Consider the following 15,097-nt stretch of genomic DNA (forward strand, 5'->3'; position numbering starts at 1 on the left):
ATGGCGGCAGAAAGAAAGGACTAAAGAATAAAGAAAGCAAATTACACAACTCATTTAGCATCATCGTGCTTCTGCCCAAACCATAACCCAGAGTTACAGATGGGGAAACTGAGCCACACATGTGAGCAGGCACTCAGGTGTTAAGCTTTGAGAATACATTTGCTAATGATCTTTGAAAAGGAGACTTGAAACGGGCCCTTCAGAGATGCCAACATTGACACAAACGAAATCTCTACAGTCAAATCAATAGTCTACTTATACCAGTCTCAATGCATTCTTTAATTCAGATGGAGATAAGACCTGAAATAGTCAAAAAAAAAAAAAAGGAGGAAACATATAAAGGGAAGAAAAAGAATGATCTGTGGTTGAAACCAGAAGTTGGTTTTATAAAGACACAGAAAAACAAAACATAAACGAGCCCGCTGATGAATAACGACATAGCTTTGGTGTGAACTGTGCACATCAGATGCAAGTTAGAACCTGGAATGAGTTGGTGGGGGACCTGTTAAGCAAGGAGCCATTATTGCTGGCCACTTTCCACTCCCCACATCTCATATTTCTCGCTGAGCCTGCCAGCACCCTTCCAACAGCAGGCAGAGATGTCACACTGACAGGCAGAGATGTCACACTGACTGAACACACAAGTAGAAGTCTCACTTCCTGAACAGCATCAGCAATGTTCCAAGGGAACAGAAACAGAATGCAGTCTTGCAATACATTTTTTCTTTGAGAATCTGAAACTGGAAAAGGAAAAACAACCCCGTTTCTTCTTCACTTCTTAGGATCCCATCAACGTGTGGCCAGCTTCTCTTAGGAGGTTGTTTGGCTGCAAGTTACAACCATCTCTTCCTATTTTTTTTTGAGATGGAGTCTTGCTCTGTTGCCCAGGCTGGAGTGCAGTGGCATGATCTCGGCTCACTGCAAGCTCTGTCTCCCAGGTTCACGCCATCCTCCTGCCTCAAGCCTCCTGAGTAGCTGGGACTACAGGCGACCGCCACCACCCTTGGCTAATTTTTTGTATTTTTAGTAGAGATGGGTTTCACCGTGTTAGCCAGGATGGTCTCGACCTCCTGACCTCATGATCCACCCACCTCGGCCTCCCAAAGTGATCTCTTCCATTTTTTAGGTGCATTCAGGCCTCATGCCAAGACTCATGCCTAAAAGCCAGGAGTATAAAAGACCCTCGGAAGAGCGGACAGTAAGGGAGCCACAACTATTAGACAGAACCCTGAGCCAGGGATATAGAGCACTCCAATTCCTCCACCAGTGAGGCCTGTTAGAGCTCAGTCAAGTGGCTCACCTCTCTCATCCGCCTCACAGACAAGTGATAATACTTCATGGCTAAATAATTGTAACATCCCCAGGGGCTAAGGCTCTCTAGATACAAGGTGGTGCCTTATGAGGCCCTGGGATATCCCAGCTGCCTGCCTCTCCCTAAATGTGTTCCTACTGACAATGTGAAAAACGGGAAAGGTGACCACCTCTGCTCTGCAAACTGGGCTTACATCCTGCTGAACCTGACTCCTGCATGCAACTCTTCTACTTTCTGGAAGTGGGGTCTGAGTTCCGAGCCTTCTGGGAACTGGTATATGACATCATTAGAAGCATAGCATCCCTACCCACTTTACAGGAGTGTGATACAGAATAAATAAAATTTTCTAATTTTTATTTTTAGAGATAAGAGTCCCACTCTGTTGCCCAGGCTGGAGTGCAATAACATGATCATAGCTCACTGCAACCACAAACTTCTGGGCTCCAGTGACCCTCCCATCTCAGCCTCCCAAGTAGCTGGGAGTACAGGTGTATACCATCACACTAGAAAAATTTTTTTTTTTTAAAGATGGGGTCTCACTATATTGCCCAGGTTGGTCTCAAGCTATCCTCCTGCTTCAGCCTCTCAAAGACCTGAAATGACAGGTGTGAGCCACTGTGCCCAGTCTTAAATAAAATTAATGCACACAAAAGGCTGAGCACAGGCCTTGATACCAAAAAATGCTCACGAACTGTTTTGTTATTGTGATTATTGAACAGACTTTTAAAGATTCGCTGTTACACCACACCCAAACTCCACCAGCCCCACGGCCACAAATGCCAACAAAGCCAGAACAGCTAAGCCTAGAGAAGCGCCTGTCCCCACATGTGACACCCCATGTGGCCTCCCATCTCCTCCACCAGGACTCTGTGGTGCAGCATACAGAGCTGGAGTTGGGCTGCAATTCAGTGTGGGAGGAGTGGGTGCTCGGGCCAGCTCCACCATGGCGCAGTGGCTCCGTCACGAGAATCTCAGGGGGCCAGCGGCGCATGTTTAGGAGACACCACGAGCTGCCGAGAAGTATAACAAAAGGACAAGGCTCCAGCCCTGCCTGGATCTCCAATCACTCCATTGGGGAGCTGTGTGGATTTCCCTAGATCTTCTGCCCCCCCAAAAAGAAAACTCCGAGTCCCCTAATAGTTGCCTTAGCCAAAGTTTCCCTCCAAGCTGGCTGACTTAATGCCGAAAACCTTTTCTTGGCTTCAGCAATGTTTGTTCTTCCAGAATAAGAATGGGAAGTTTGGACTTTATCTTTCCCCACAATCCTTAATCCTGATTAACCACTCTTAAAACAATTGACATCAACGCTGACATTCTAAGTGAGAGTAAACAGCACAATCCAGGCCTTCAATGTCTGCCCTCTTAAAATGCCCCGAAAAAACAAATAAAAGAACACACCCTTAACAGCTCTGACCTATGTTTTGGCTGCGTTAAAGGCAGACATTTCAAAAGTGGTCAAAACAGAGTTCTTTAGTGATTCTTCTAAACAAAGGCTGAGACACTATCATCTGTAACTGGAGTAAAAACAACATATTCTTGGCTTAAAGATAAACCGATTAGATATACAACTTGGACATACTTGTCTCAAACAAGGTTCTTTTGTGGGGATATGGTACGGGCGGTGGTATTTCAGCTTGAGACACAAAAAGGTTTCAAAACCCCACGTTTGAAATGTAGTGGGGGCCAGGCAGAGAAAAGCTTTCTAATAACTAAACGTTGGAAACCTGTTTCTTTACCAGGCAGGTCTCGTTTTTAAAGAATTTAATGAAATAAGTGAAAAGGAATGGTGTCTAGTAGATAGGGGAAAGAAGAAAACAAAGAAAATGGGTTCCCCCACTAAAGATTTATTTCATTTTACATATGTAAACAATTTCAAATAAACTGTCCCGAGTTTTCCCTAGCAGAGAGAAAGAGATTTCATAAACTTCCTGGGTTCCTCTACTTTATTTTCTTATCAGATGCATTTCCAGGCAAAAAATCAAAACCCTCCTGGAAAGGAGTTTGGATCCCAGAAACGCTCCAGCCTGACGACACTCACTTCCTAATCACAGCATACTCTAAAGAAGGCATCAAGGGTATGTTACCCCAGGAACCTCTGAACCAGATAACACTGGGTGGGGGGGGCTTCAGAAGCGCTTAAGAGAAAATGGAAGCACGTGTTACCCAAGTCATTTCAGGATCTGGCTGGCCGGCCCTCCCACTGGCCTGCTGGTCAAGATGTATCATTTCCACTCTGTATTAGTCAGCCTGGCCTGACAATACCACAGACGGGACCTTAAATAATAGACTTTTTTTCTTTTTTGGAGACAAGGTTTTGCTCTGCCACCCAGGCTGTAGTGCAGTGCAGGCTCAACTTCCTGGGCTCAAGCCATCCTCCTGCTTCAGCATCCCTAGTAGCTGGGACCACAAGCGTGAGCCACTATGCCCAGCTGACTTTCCTATTTTTTTGTAGAGAGGGGTTTAGCTATGTTGCCCAGGCTGCTCTCAAACCCCTGGACTCAAGCGATTCACCGGCCTTGGCCTCCCAAAGTGCTGGGATTACAGGTGTGAGAGCCTTCTCCAGGCTGGAAGCTCAAACCAAGGTACCAGCAGATCTGGTTCCTGGTGAAGCTTCTTCCTGGCTTGCAGGTGGCCCCGTTCTGCTGTGTGCTCACATGGTAGGGAAAAAGATCTCTCTCCATCTTCCTCTTCCTATAAGGACACTTGCCCCATAGGACAGGTGCATCAGGATGGGGTGGATAAGGGCGCCACCTTTTAGGACCTCCTGTAACCTTAATCACCTCTGCAAAGGACCTGTCTCCAAATACAGTCACTCTGGGGTTTGGGACTTCAACGTATGAAACTTGAGGGGGCACAATTCAGTCCACAACACATTCAGACTTCCATGGCGCTGCTAGTCAGAGGGACAGAGACTTCTGATGGGGCCTATATGGGCTACAAAGCTCAGGAGGTGATGGCTTTCAACCCTGCCTTTGAGGGCTGGCTGATGGAGAAGGCAGGTACGACTCAGACCAATAACAGAAAAAACAAAAAAAAACTTTCACCTTGCTTTTTTTTTTTTTTTAACTAATGGGGGGAAAAAAGTAAATGAGGGCTTGACAGGAAGCCCTGTGGCCATTTGGGCAGGACAGTTTCTTCAATGTGCCAGACCAACCTGGGCTATACGAAACATGTGGCTTCATTGGGCCCTGGTGGTAAATGCCAGGAGCACCCCACGGGTATTCTAACAACCCCCGATCCTCCACCCCCACATTTCCATCTTCGCTCTGGGTGGGCGGCACAGCTCGAGGCTGAGAACCACTGAATTAGACACTCCCCTGAGGCTCCTTTTAGCTTCACAGTTGCATCGTTTCATGAAATTATATCTCCTGATCACGGGAACACAGCCTAAAATAGTACGCAATCTACAGTGTTAGACTGTCCTCAAGTGTCAGCCGTTGGCTCCAGATTCACAGCTAAAGATCTCAATGTTGGAATCGTCCAGGGCTCAGGCCTTGGGCCCCTTCTGTCTGCATCCATTCCCTTGGGCTTAATACCCAGCCTCGTGGTTTTAAATACCATCCATACGCTGAACATTTCCAAATTTACATTCCCGCTAAGACCTTCCTCCTGAACACCAGACACATATCCCACCACCTACAAAACAGGTCCACCTACACTGAGCGGCATTAACATGTCCAAATTTCCCTACACCTGCTCCACTCACAGCCTCCCCATATCTCAGCTGAGGAGACTGCAAGTCTTCCCTCGTGCCAGCCACAATCCTTGGCACCCTCTTCCAAGCCACATCCCCGTCCAGTCCATTAGCACATCCTGTTGGCCTCACCTTCAGAATATAGCCCACCTGACCACTTCTCACCACCACCAATGCTACTTTCCATTACCTTCTGCCTGGACGGTAAGAACAGCTTCCCAATGCAGAGAGAGAGAAAACAAACACTTACTACAAAAAAGAAACTTCAGAATTCCCATTGGTTTAATTTGCTTTTAAGTCTTGATAATTTATTTGAAATTTCCAAGCAAGAAGATTTTTTTTTTTTAAATTGAGAAACCATGCAGAGATCACTGTTAGATGTGAGGGATATCCCAAATACCTTGACTGGATCATCACACATTGCAGATAGGTATCAATATCTCACATGTACCCCCAAGATAGATAGTAACTATGATATATCAATTTAAAAATACAAAAAAAAAATAAAAGAGATCGTGCTTTCAAAACTAGGATGGGGCTGAATGTGGTGGCTCACACTTACTATCTCAGCACTTTGGGAGGCCAAGGCGGGAGAACTGCTTGAGACCAGGAGTTTGAGACCAGCCTGGGCAATACAGTAAGACCCCCATCTCTACAAAAACTTAGCCTAGCATCGTGATGCGCACCCATGGTCCCAGCTACTCAGGGGGCAGGGGCAGGAGAATCGCTTGAGCCCAAGAGTGAAAGGCTACAGTGAGCCGAAATTGTGCCACTGCAGCCTGGGTTAACAGAGCGAGGCCCTGAAGAAAGAAAAGAAAAAAAAATAGGATGGGCTATCATCTTTCTAATATCTAAGAGAGCCTAATATATCGTATACATAGTATTTAGTGTTTCACTCACAGATGGCTTTTGTATGCTTCCTGATTCCATGTAAATATTTCTTCTTGGTACAATATATTTTATACATCTAGAAAGGTAAATAAAGCATAGCCCAGAATTTTTTGTTTGTCTGCCTGGGAGGCTCTGAGGCCTTGATTCCTTCTATCTGTTCTTGAGGGTAATAAGGGACGGATTATAATGGCAGTTTTCCAGTCCTGAGAGAACACAAACACAATAAGGTTATTTGTGGCCCACCTTGAGTTCACATGACCTTTATACTTAAATATTCCCCTTTCCTTCTCCTGTATTCTTTTATTATTCTTCATATCTTGCATGATTTATAGGGTACTCAGTATATGCCAGGCACTCTGCTAAACAATTCACTCACTCAGCAAATACTTATTGAATTTACTGAGTGCCTGGAGGTGTCTGAATAACAACCCTGGATATAATAACTCACTATTTGGAGTAAAGACGAATGAAGAAAAAAATAAGTAAAATACACAGTGTGTAGGTGGTGAGGGGAACTGTGGAGAAAAATCAAGCAGGAAAGGGGGACGGGACGTTCTGGAGTGGCGGTCAGGGGGCTGAACTCCTAGGAAAGAGGTCAAGGGATATCTCACTGAGGTGGCTCAGGGGAGGAGCAACCAGCCCATGTAAACGTGTTGCTTAATCTTCATAGGTTACAGACGGAGTAATGTTATGTCATCTTATAGATAATAAAGGTCACAGAATTAAGAACTGGAGGGTCTGAGATTTTCAACCCAGGTCTGTAGGACTCCAAACACCTCATTCTTAAGTACCCTCCACCTGTACTGCTTTCAGATTTATCACAACTAAAGACCGAATTCTACTGTGCAAGCATTTCTATAGATCAACACGAAGGGAGATACTGCAGAGACAAAAAACATTTTATACAGAAAGGTCAAATTCTGTAACAGCTCTCCATTAGATATATTGGGAGAGAAATTCAAAGAGGTAACCCAATCTTCTTAACCCGACATTCAACAAGAATGGTAATTCTAGAGCTTACACTTTGAGACACTAAATCGGCTCAGCTCTAGGCATCCAATTGACTATGGATAGACTTTAATTTAGCCCAAATCCAACAAATGTGGAAGGCATCCCAGCTGCCCCTTTAACACATGCAAATGAACATGACACACTGGCTGGAACTAAAATTAAACCCACCTAAAATGTATCCCACAGTGTGGGATGAATATTCAAACATCTGTTTGGACAAACTCATATTTCAAAAACTTTGAAAAAAAATATGTACATATAGTTTTGGGGACTTTGTAGGGACTTGCAAGGGAGGCAGATGAGAAAGCCAGCCCACAGGCTGATGAGCCATGAGAAAGAACACCATTCTTCTCTCAGCTCAGGATAAGTATGTAAAGATAAAATCTTGGTGGGAAACTAGCTCTTAAACCACATGGTGAAAAGAAATTCAGACCATCTCATGGAGATGTCATGCCAAGCAGTCGACTGAAGTCATCAGGGAAGATTTTTGCACTAGATTCTGCTAGACTTTATTCCCCTGAGTTTAGGCCAAGCCCTTCTTAAAAGCTATACGGACCCTTTCTGGTCTTAAGTCAGTACCTCTTAATCACAGGGCAAGTTATTAACATTCTAGGCGCTCTGTTTCCTCTCTGTTTATGAAGATAAGCTTCAAAAGCCTACCTTTAAGGGTGGTGTGGATCCTGTCGGTGGGGGCCGGAGAAGCACCTGGCACGGGCTGCTTGTCCTGGTTAGCCTGGGGATGGGCTGGCCGTGGGGAAGTACACACCTGGGACCCTCTGAAAAAAGTGAAGGACCCTGTCCCCAGAAATGCACCTACATATGCACTTGCGATCTTGCACACAGCTTCGGCCTCAATGCTTTCACAACATCCCAAAGTCCACGCATGGCTCCCTGGAGGTCCTTGGACCCCAGCTTGTCACCCCTTATTTTAGATACAGTATTTAACAGTTATTCAAGCTGACTTTAACCAGGACAGCATATGGACTGAGTAGAGCTGGCTTTAGAAAAGAAATTAATGGATGACAGGAAACATTAATCAAAGACAATCTTTTGGAGTGGAGTTAGGAAAATGATGAGATTCTTAACATTACATAAGATATGTACATTTAGATATACTCACATGTATCAGATATTAACAAACACACACACGTAAACACTTTTCCCTGGCCCTAAAAAAACTGTAAAGCTACATATTTCTTAAATATGAGCTGGAATAGGTGAACACAGCTGACTAGAACCCAAAGAAAACTGTTAAGAAAGGAAGCTCCTGGAAGTTAACTGGCACCTACACTGTCCATAAAGTTCCTTGAGAGTAGAAGAGAAAAACCCTGTCTCTCTGTATGCAGTGTGTGTGAACATAGCTTCACTGGCCATTTGTCTCTCTCCACCTCTACCTCCTCATCAGTCCCTCAAACTCCTGCCCATGAAATTACACCCTTGCTGGCTCTCTGGAAGCCCCATGCTTTCCTGGCAGGGCTTCTGCACTTCCTTCTTCCTGGGTATCCCCAACCAATTCACTCCTCCTGGGACCTGTCCTGACCCTCCCACCCTCCTGAGTGCCACAAAAGCATTCATGCAAAGTAGACTGTCCAACCCCCGGAGCTACACGACCTCACTTCCTGGTGCACCTGCCATCCCTAGCAGCTGGAATGGGGCCAGATTTTTCTGGCTGAAATTCTAGGATCCGAGCACAGAGTCTGACATATGGTAGGTGTGTAATCCATATTCCATTCGCTGATGAATGAATGACTCTAAAGGTAACTAAGCAGGAAGATATACCAAGCACCCAGGAAAACAGCTGCCTTTAAAATGCAGCTCCTTATTTTTTAATAATCTGAAACAAGACTAATTCACTAAGAATTCCAATGTGAATGGCCTCCCAATCAAGGTTCTTAACAGCAAACCTTACAGGTATGGGATGACAAGGAGGATTACGAATACCACTTCCCTGATAAGTGGTGACAAATACTGTTTTTAAAATGCCTAGCAACCTCCTGAGCTGAGCTTTATAGACCCCGAAGTACCCTCCACCCTCAAGATCTCTAAAGAATAAAAAGGGGTGGGAGTGGTGGCTCACATCTGTAATCCCAGCACTTTGGGAGGCTGCTAGCACTTTGGGAGGCTGAGGTGGGTGGACCACTTGAGGTCAGGAGTTTGAGACCAGCCTGACCAACATGGTGAAACCCCGTCTTTGCTAAAAATACAAAAATTAGCCAAGTGTGGTGGCAGATGCCTATAATTCCAGATACTTGGGAGGCTGAGCCACAAGAATTGCTTGAACCCAGGAGGCAGAGGCTGCAGTGAGCCGAGATTACACCACTGCATTCCAGCCTAGGCAAAAGAGAAAGACTCTGTCTCAAAAAAAAGAAAGAAAGAGAAGAGAAGAGAAGAGAGAAGAGAAGAGAAGAGGAGGAGGTCAGGAGATCAGTGGCTCATGCTTACAATTCCAGCACTTTTGGAGGCTAAGGTGGGAGGATCACTTAACACTAGGAGTTCAAGACCAGCCTGAGCAACATGGCAAGACCTCACCTCTACCAGAAAATAAAAACAAAAATAAGAATATTTAAATAGAAAAATAAATATTATCTGGGTGTGGTGGTAAATGCCCATAGTCCTAGCTACCTAGGAGGCTGAGATGGGAGGACTGCTGGAGCCAAGAGTGAGGTTACAGTGAGCTATGATCGCACCACGGCATTCCAGCCTGGGTGACAGAGTGAGACCCTATCTCTCAAAATACAATGAAAGATGTGGACAAGAGCCTTTCCTGCAGTATAGGATGTGGAGAGGTGGCATCTGTCCCTCCTGTGTTTCTGCTCAATTTAACACCTGCTGTGCTGGGTAGTTCACTTCTCCTTTCTAATCTCTAGAGCATTTCCAATAGAAGCTGTCCCAATAAGCAGGAATTTAGATTTTCTTCCTCCAAGGCTGGGAACAATGACAAATTTTGCATTTTTGTGAATGGATCAGAAAAATAACAAGTGATCAGTAAATATAAATAAAGCCAGACACGCAACTCTTTCTGACTTTCATGCTCTGGCCAGAAACCCATAGCCTCTGCACACTGCCACAGGGCACCTAAAACTAGAACTGAATCTAGAACCATCCTTCCACTAACTGTGGGTGAAGTTCCATTGCCATATACCTCAGGATTTTTCCTAGTTTTACAACACACATTCAATTTCCCAGAGTAATGGGGAAGTTCTGGCACCACAGGTGAGAGCGACATACTGGTTTCTGTGAAAGCAAATGAAGCTGCAGCGGGTGCCTGGTGGGGTACTTACTGGTCATGCCGGGTGTCAGGGATGGCTCTGTCCATTCGCAGCTTATCACTCTCCACTTGGTTGAACTTGTTGCGGGCGTAAGGGTCCTGCCCGGAGCGGACCATCGTCCCTCCAACATAAGCTTCCTGGTTAAAGTCTGGCCACCGTACTTTCCCTAAAAAGAGCAGAGCAGAGCGTAGGGATGAGGGAAAATGTGATCAAGTGCTCATCACAGAGACTGCAGTAAGTGTTAACTCAAGAAATCACATCCGTGGCTTCTTCACATAGTGGCCATTTAAAAAAACTAGCTGAAAACAGCACAAGCAAGCATCATCCTGTCTACAAGCCAGAGAACAGGAAATTGCAGGTGTGCCGTTTACAGCGTGAAACTTAAAGGCTTGGCGTACAGGCATCTGTCCAGTGAACAAAGTAAAATCAAAGTACCCATAACTGTGGCATCATTCGTGTTCTCTATAAAAGGAGATATTCTCAGCTTGTCCCACCTTTCCAGGGATTATAATGTTGACATTATCTCAGGTAGGGTGAAGAAGATCGTCTATAAACTACACATAAGGTATTCCATCATGTAACATCAGGTAACACAAAAATAAATGTTAATACAAAAAATAACCCCTAAGAACAGGATATCAAAACGCTCTCTGGCGAGACCTTGTCAAGGGGTCCTCTTTGCAGCTGTTAGTATGCCTGACCCCACGGGGAGAAAGTGAAGGATGTGGCTCCCAGAGGTGTCCCCACATGCACAGCAGGGGCCTGGCCATTCCTAACACCCACATCATACTTGTTCTCTTCCTGGAAGGAAGGAAGCCAAGGCAGCCTGCCTGTCCCCTGGCACTGGCCTGAACCCTAGAATGCCAGGCACAAGGTTCTCCAAGAACACATCACTGCACTGAGGAGCCCTACCCTAGCGCAGAGGCAGTGGTGGTGACCAAGGAGCACTGAGGGGGGAGCACTGCTGGCGAGTGAAGTCAGGATGAGCCCAGGTGTAATCAAGGCAGAGCCAGAAAAAAGCACGAAGGCAGGACGCTCAAACAGCAGAAGAAAGGTGGAAGGAGAGGCAGACTTGAGGCAAGGGGAACATATATGATTCTGGTTAACCTGGGTTTCAATCAAGCACCATTCACGTTGCTACCTATGTGATCTCGGATATGTTATTCATTGTCTGAAATTAAGTTTCCTACAAAATAAGTAAACAGAATAACAAAAGGTTCTTCATGAGGACTTGATGGCCTATGATGTTCCATTTCATAGACATGACAAACTAAAAAATAATAATAAACACCACCACCAACGCTGTTCACATGAAACTCATACATTTTCCAGTGGCTGGAACTGCCATGAAGAAACATAAGGCTGTTATGGGGGTAGGGAGCACAGGGTTCCTCTTCTTTATGGGGTGGTCTGGTATGGCCTAACAAGATGATTTTGAGCAGATAACTGAACAAAGGCAGGGCGTGGGCATGCAGCTCTCCGGGAGAATAGGGCACTGCAGTGCAAAGGTCCTAGTGTGGGCATGAGCATGCCCATTCAGGAACCAGCCAGGAGGCCAGTGTGATGAAGGAGCATGCAAGAGCCTGGCTGTCAGAGCCAACATTGGAGAGGGGAAGGCAGGGCTGCTGGCAGCTACACGGAACAGGGAAGCAAGGGGGAGACAGCTCTTCTGCAGCATGTCAACTCTTGGATCATGCAGTTGACCCTGAAAACACAGTATGATAATAGCATGTGTACCTCCGTATCTACTTTCCCAACAGAAATCCCTCATTACACAATTGAAGGACCACTGTGTTCCTTTCTCTCTTTCAGAGATAAGGAAACTGAGAATCAGTTACATGTAATTTGTTCAAGACAGAAGAGTAAATTTTCTATCTAAAAGCTCATCTGCTTCTTGTTGCAACTGTCTTGCGAGGTCAGAACCCCCATCTCATCACAGCTGGTTGCCGTGGAAATGATGCTCGGGGGGGTCACAGAAGCCTGGCCTCTCAAACAGAAAATCAGTTCCAAAACCCACGAGCCTGGCTACAGCAATGATACCACGGCCCCAATAAACAGCTGCCTGCGGAGCCGGCCAAGGTGTCAGCATTTTCTTATGCCTCAAATAAAGTGTTTCCAAAACGTTTTACTGGAAACATGTGTTCCGTGCAAAGCCCATCCTAAAAACACTGCCTTCACCCTCATATATTTTCAAGGATGAGAAGAAAAATAACACCCACCTGTGCTCAAGAACGAGCAGCCTCGACTCCTCGCCAGTGAGTTTATCCTTTCACGGACTAATACAAAAGAGGCTTTGAAGCCTTTGTTAAAATCGAAACCAGCAGCACCTATGGCAGAATTCCAATGAGCTGGTTCTAACAAACGTGTTTAATGTCCTGAATACCCTGCACCATGGAACTTTGAACTATGGAATAAAGAACCATGACAGAGTCCCATGCACAGCCAGAGAAGAGACCGCCACCTGAGAGAGGTTTCAACCTACCATGTAACTCTTACAGCCTGCTTGCTTCTCACCGGTGTGCTGGGGACAGCAAGGTCTGAGGACTCTGGTTGGTGTGGACCTGTGTGCAAGGAGGGCAGTGGCCATGGGACAAGGCCTCTGCAGAGCTCCTGAAGCTTCCATCCCATTTCCACCCAAACATCTTTTTGTGCTCTCACATCCCCACCGCACTTCTGGAATTAGACCATCACAGCAGAGGGTCTGCAAGACATCTAATGCCAATCAGTCACAGGGTGGCTCAGACCCTGGCCTGCAGTGCATGCCAGGTGACTCCGCGTGAGGTGTCATGCTACATCCCACAGGGAGAATCAGCACACACAGGCCCGTGACCCATGCTGTGGACTTCATGTTCTAGGAGATGGAAGGAGACAGACAAGAATCAAATGACTGTACTAGGCTGGGTGTGGTGGCTCATGCCTGTAATCTCAGCACTTTAGGAGGCTGAGGCGGGTGGATCACGAGGGTCAGGCATTTGAGACCAGCCTGGCCAATGTGGTGAAACCCTGTCTCTACTAAAAATACAAAAAATTAGCTGGACACAGTGGCGGGCACCTGTAATCCCAGCTACTCGGGAGGCTGAGGCAGGAGAATCGCTTGAACCTGAGAGGTGGAGGTTCCAGTGAGCCCAGATCGCGCCACTGCACTCCAGCCTGGGCGACAGTGCAAGACTCCGTCTCAAAAAAAAAAAAAGAATCAAATGACTGTACTAATAAATGTATCAATAAAAACTGAGCTAAGTGCTCTGAGGGTGAGAAATGAAGCATCTAATGGAGGAATCTTATCTAGACTGGGAAACCAGGGGTGGTTTCCCTGCAGAAGGAATAATTGTGCTGAGATATGAATCATGAGTAAAAAATGAACCAGGAGAAGCCCTTAAAACCTCAGAAAAATAGTATCTTTCTTCGGTACCCAAAGACTACATGAGCCTACTTAGTGGCACCCTACCACACCCCCTTCCTTTGACACAGGAGCATCTTCATCAGGACCCTGGTGTGGGCCCTGCCTTGCCTTGCGGCAAACTCCCCGAGACACACTGCCGTTTTACTAGAGACAGACTACCAAGAGTATTTCTTTCATAAAAGCTTAGCAGTACTGGAATACTACAGGGGCTTTCAAGTTTGCTTGACAATGACATACATTTAACACTGTGACCCAGGTGTCACAATGCAAACATACACACCCAACTGATACAAAAGTCTCACAATGCCAAACTTGCCCTCACTACATGTGATGAACAGATCTATTTTTGCTTTAGGTATCTCTCGAAACTGGCTTCACCACCTAATAATGGGTCACAACCCATAATTTGAAAAACGCTAAGCTAAAGAACCATTACTAAAATTGGTTATTTCTGTACTATATAGAATTGCTAGGTTGAAGCCACCCCTGGAGGCAAAGGCAGGAAAATCCATGGAGAACAAGATTTGTAGACAGCACATGCGCCCCAGCCCAACCCCAAGCAGACAGGGACGTGGCGAGAGGTAGAGAGTAGGGTTATGAGTTAGCGGTTAGAGAGAAACAGCTACAAAACAACCAACAAAACGTCTGAATATATCACCTTCCTAAAAATATGACATCCATACATCATCTTGTGCTTTGACCATCTCTTTAAAAATCTTTAAAAATAGTTCTGGAAATTAAAGAGCTTTAGAAAATAAAAATATATGAGAATCTCGGGAAAATGGACTTGGCTAAGCAGAAGCAGCTGATGGAAAATACTTCAAAGATGTAACATTTTACACGAGGAGGCAGAAACTAGCTTCATCACCCAAGATGACAGGAAAATAAAACATACATTTAAATAACATGAGAAAGGTATTTAAATAACATGAGAAAAGAAAGACAGCATTACCCTAAGAAGGGCTGTGAAAACAGTTTGCTTATTAAATAAGGTTATGAAAATATTTTTGATGAAATTTCTTTCCAGAAGATAAATTTCTCTTAGATGTGATCTTTGAAACCAAAGAAGGAATTGTTGGACCTTACCAGCCTTGAAACCCCTGATTTGGTGAAAATGAGAAGCTTACAGCTGATTATTCTGCAGACAGAACAAGTCACCTGTCTGCAACCCCATGCCGACCTACCTGAGCTGGAATGAGGACTGCACTAGTCCCAGCCAAACCCTCAGGCAGTCCCACAGACTGCCCCGCTCCCCACGTGCATGGCCATGTCCTTTGAGAAGCACTCCGCCCACAAGGGTCTCGCTGTCCTGGGCTGCTGTCCTGCATACACTACTTCTCATATTCTCCTGGGCTGCTGTCCTGCCCGCACCACTCCTCGTATTCTCCTGGGCTGCTGGTCCTGCCCGTGCCACTCCTCACATTCTCCTGGGCTGCTGTCCCGCCCGCACCACTCCTCATATTCTCCTGGGCTGCTGGTCCTGCCCCTGCCACTCCTCACATTCTCCTGGGCTGCTGTCC

General features: G+C 45.8%; 1 protein-coding gene across 1 annotated transcript in view; it reads right to left on the minus strand.

The window, feature by feature from the left end:
* GALNT2 (polypeptide N-acetylgalactosaminyltransferase 2) overlaps positions 1-15,097 on the minus strand; it is a 105,065-nt gene that overhangs the window by 69,433 nt on the left and 20,535 nt on the right. Inside the window, exon 2 of the mRNA XM_011933436.1 lies at positions 10,190-10,343. Within this exon, the coding sequence (XP_011788826.1) occupies positions 10,190-10,343 (154 nt within the window). The remainder of the gene's footprint in view (positions 1-10,189; positions 10,344-15,097) is intronic.

Source organism: Colobus angolensis, unplaced genomic scaffold (assembly GCF_000951035.1).
Source record: "Colobus angolensis palliatus isolate OR3802 unplaced genomic scaffold, Cang.pa_1.0 Scaffold126, whole genome shotgun sequence".
NCBI lineage: Eukaryota > Metazoa > Chordata > Mammalia > Primates > Cercopithecidae > Colobus > Colobus angolensis.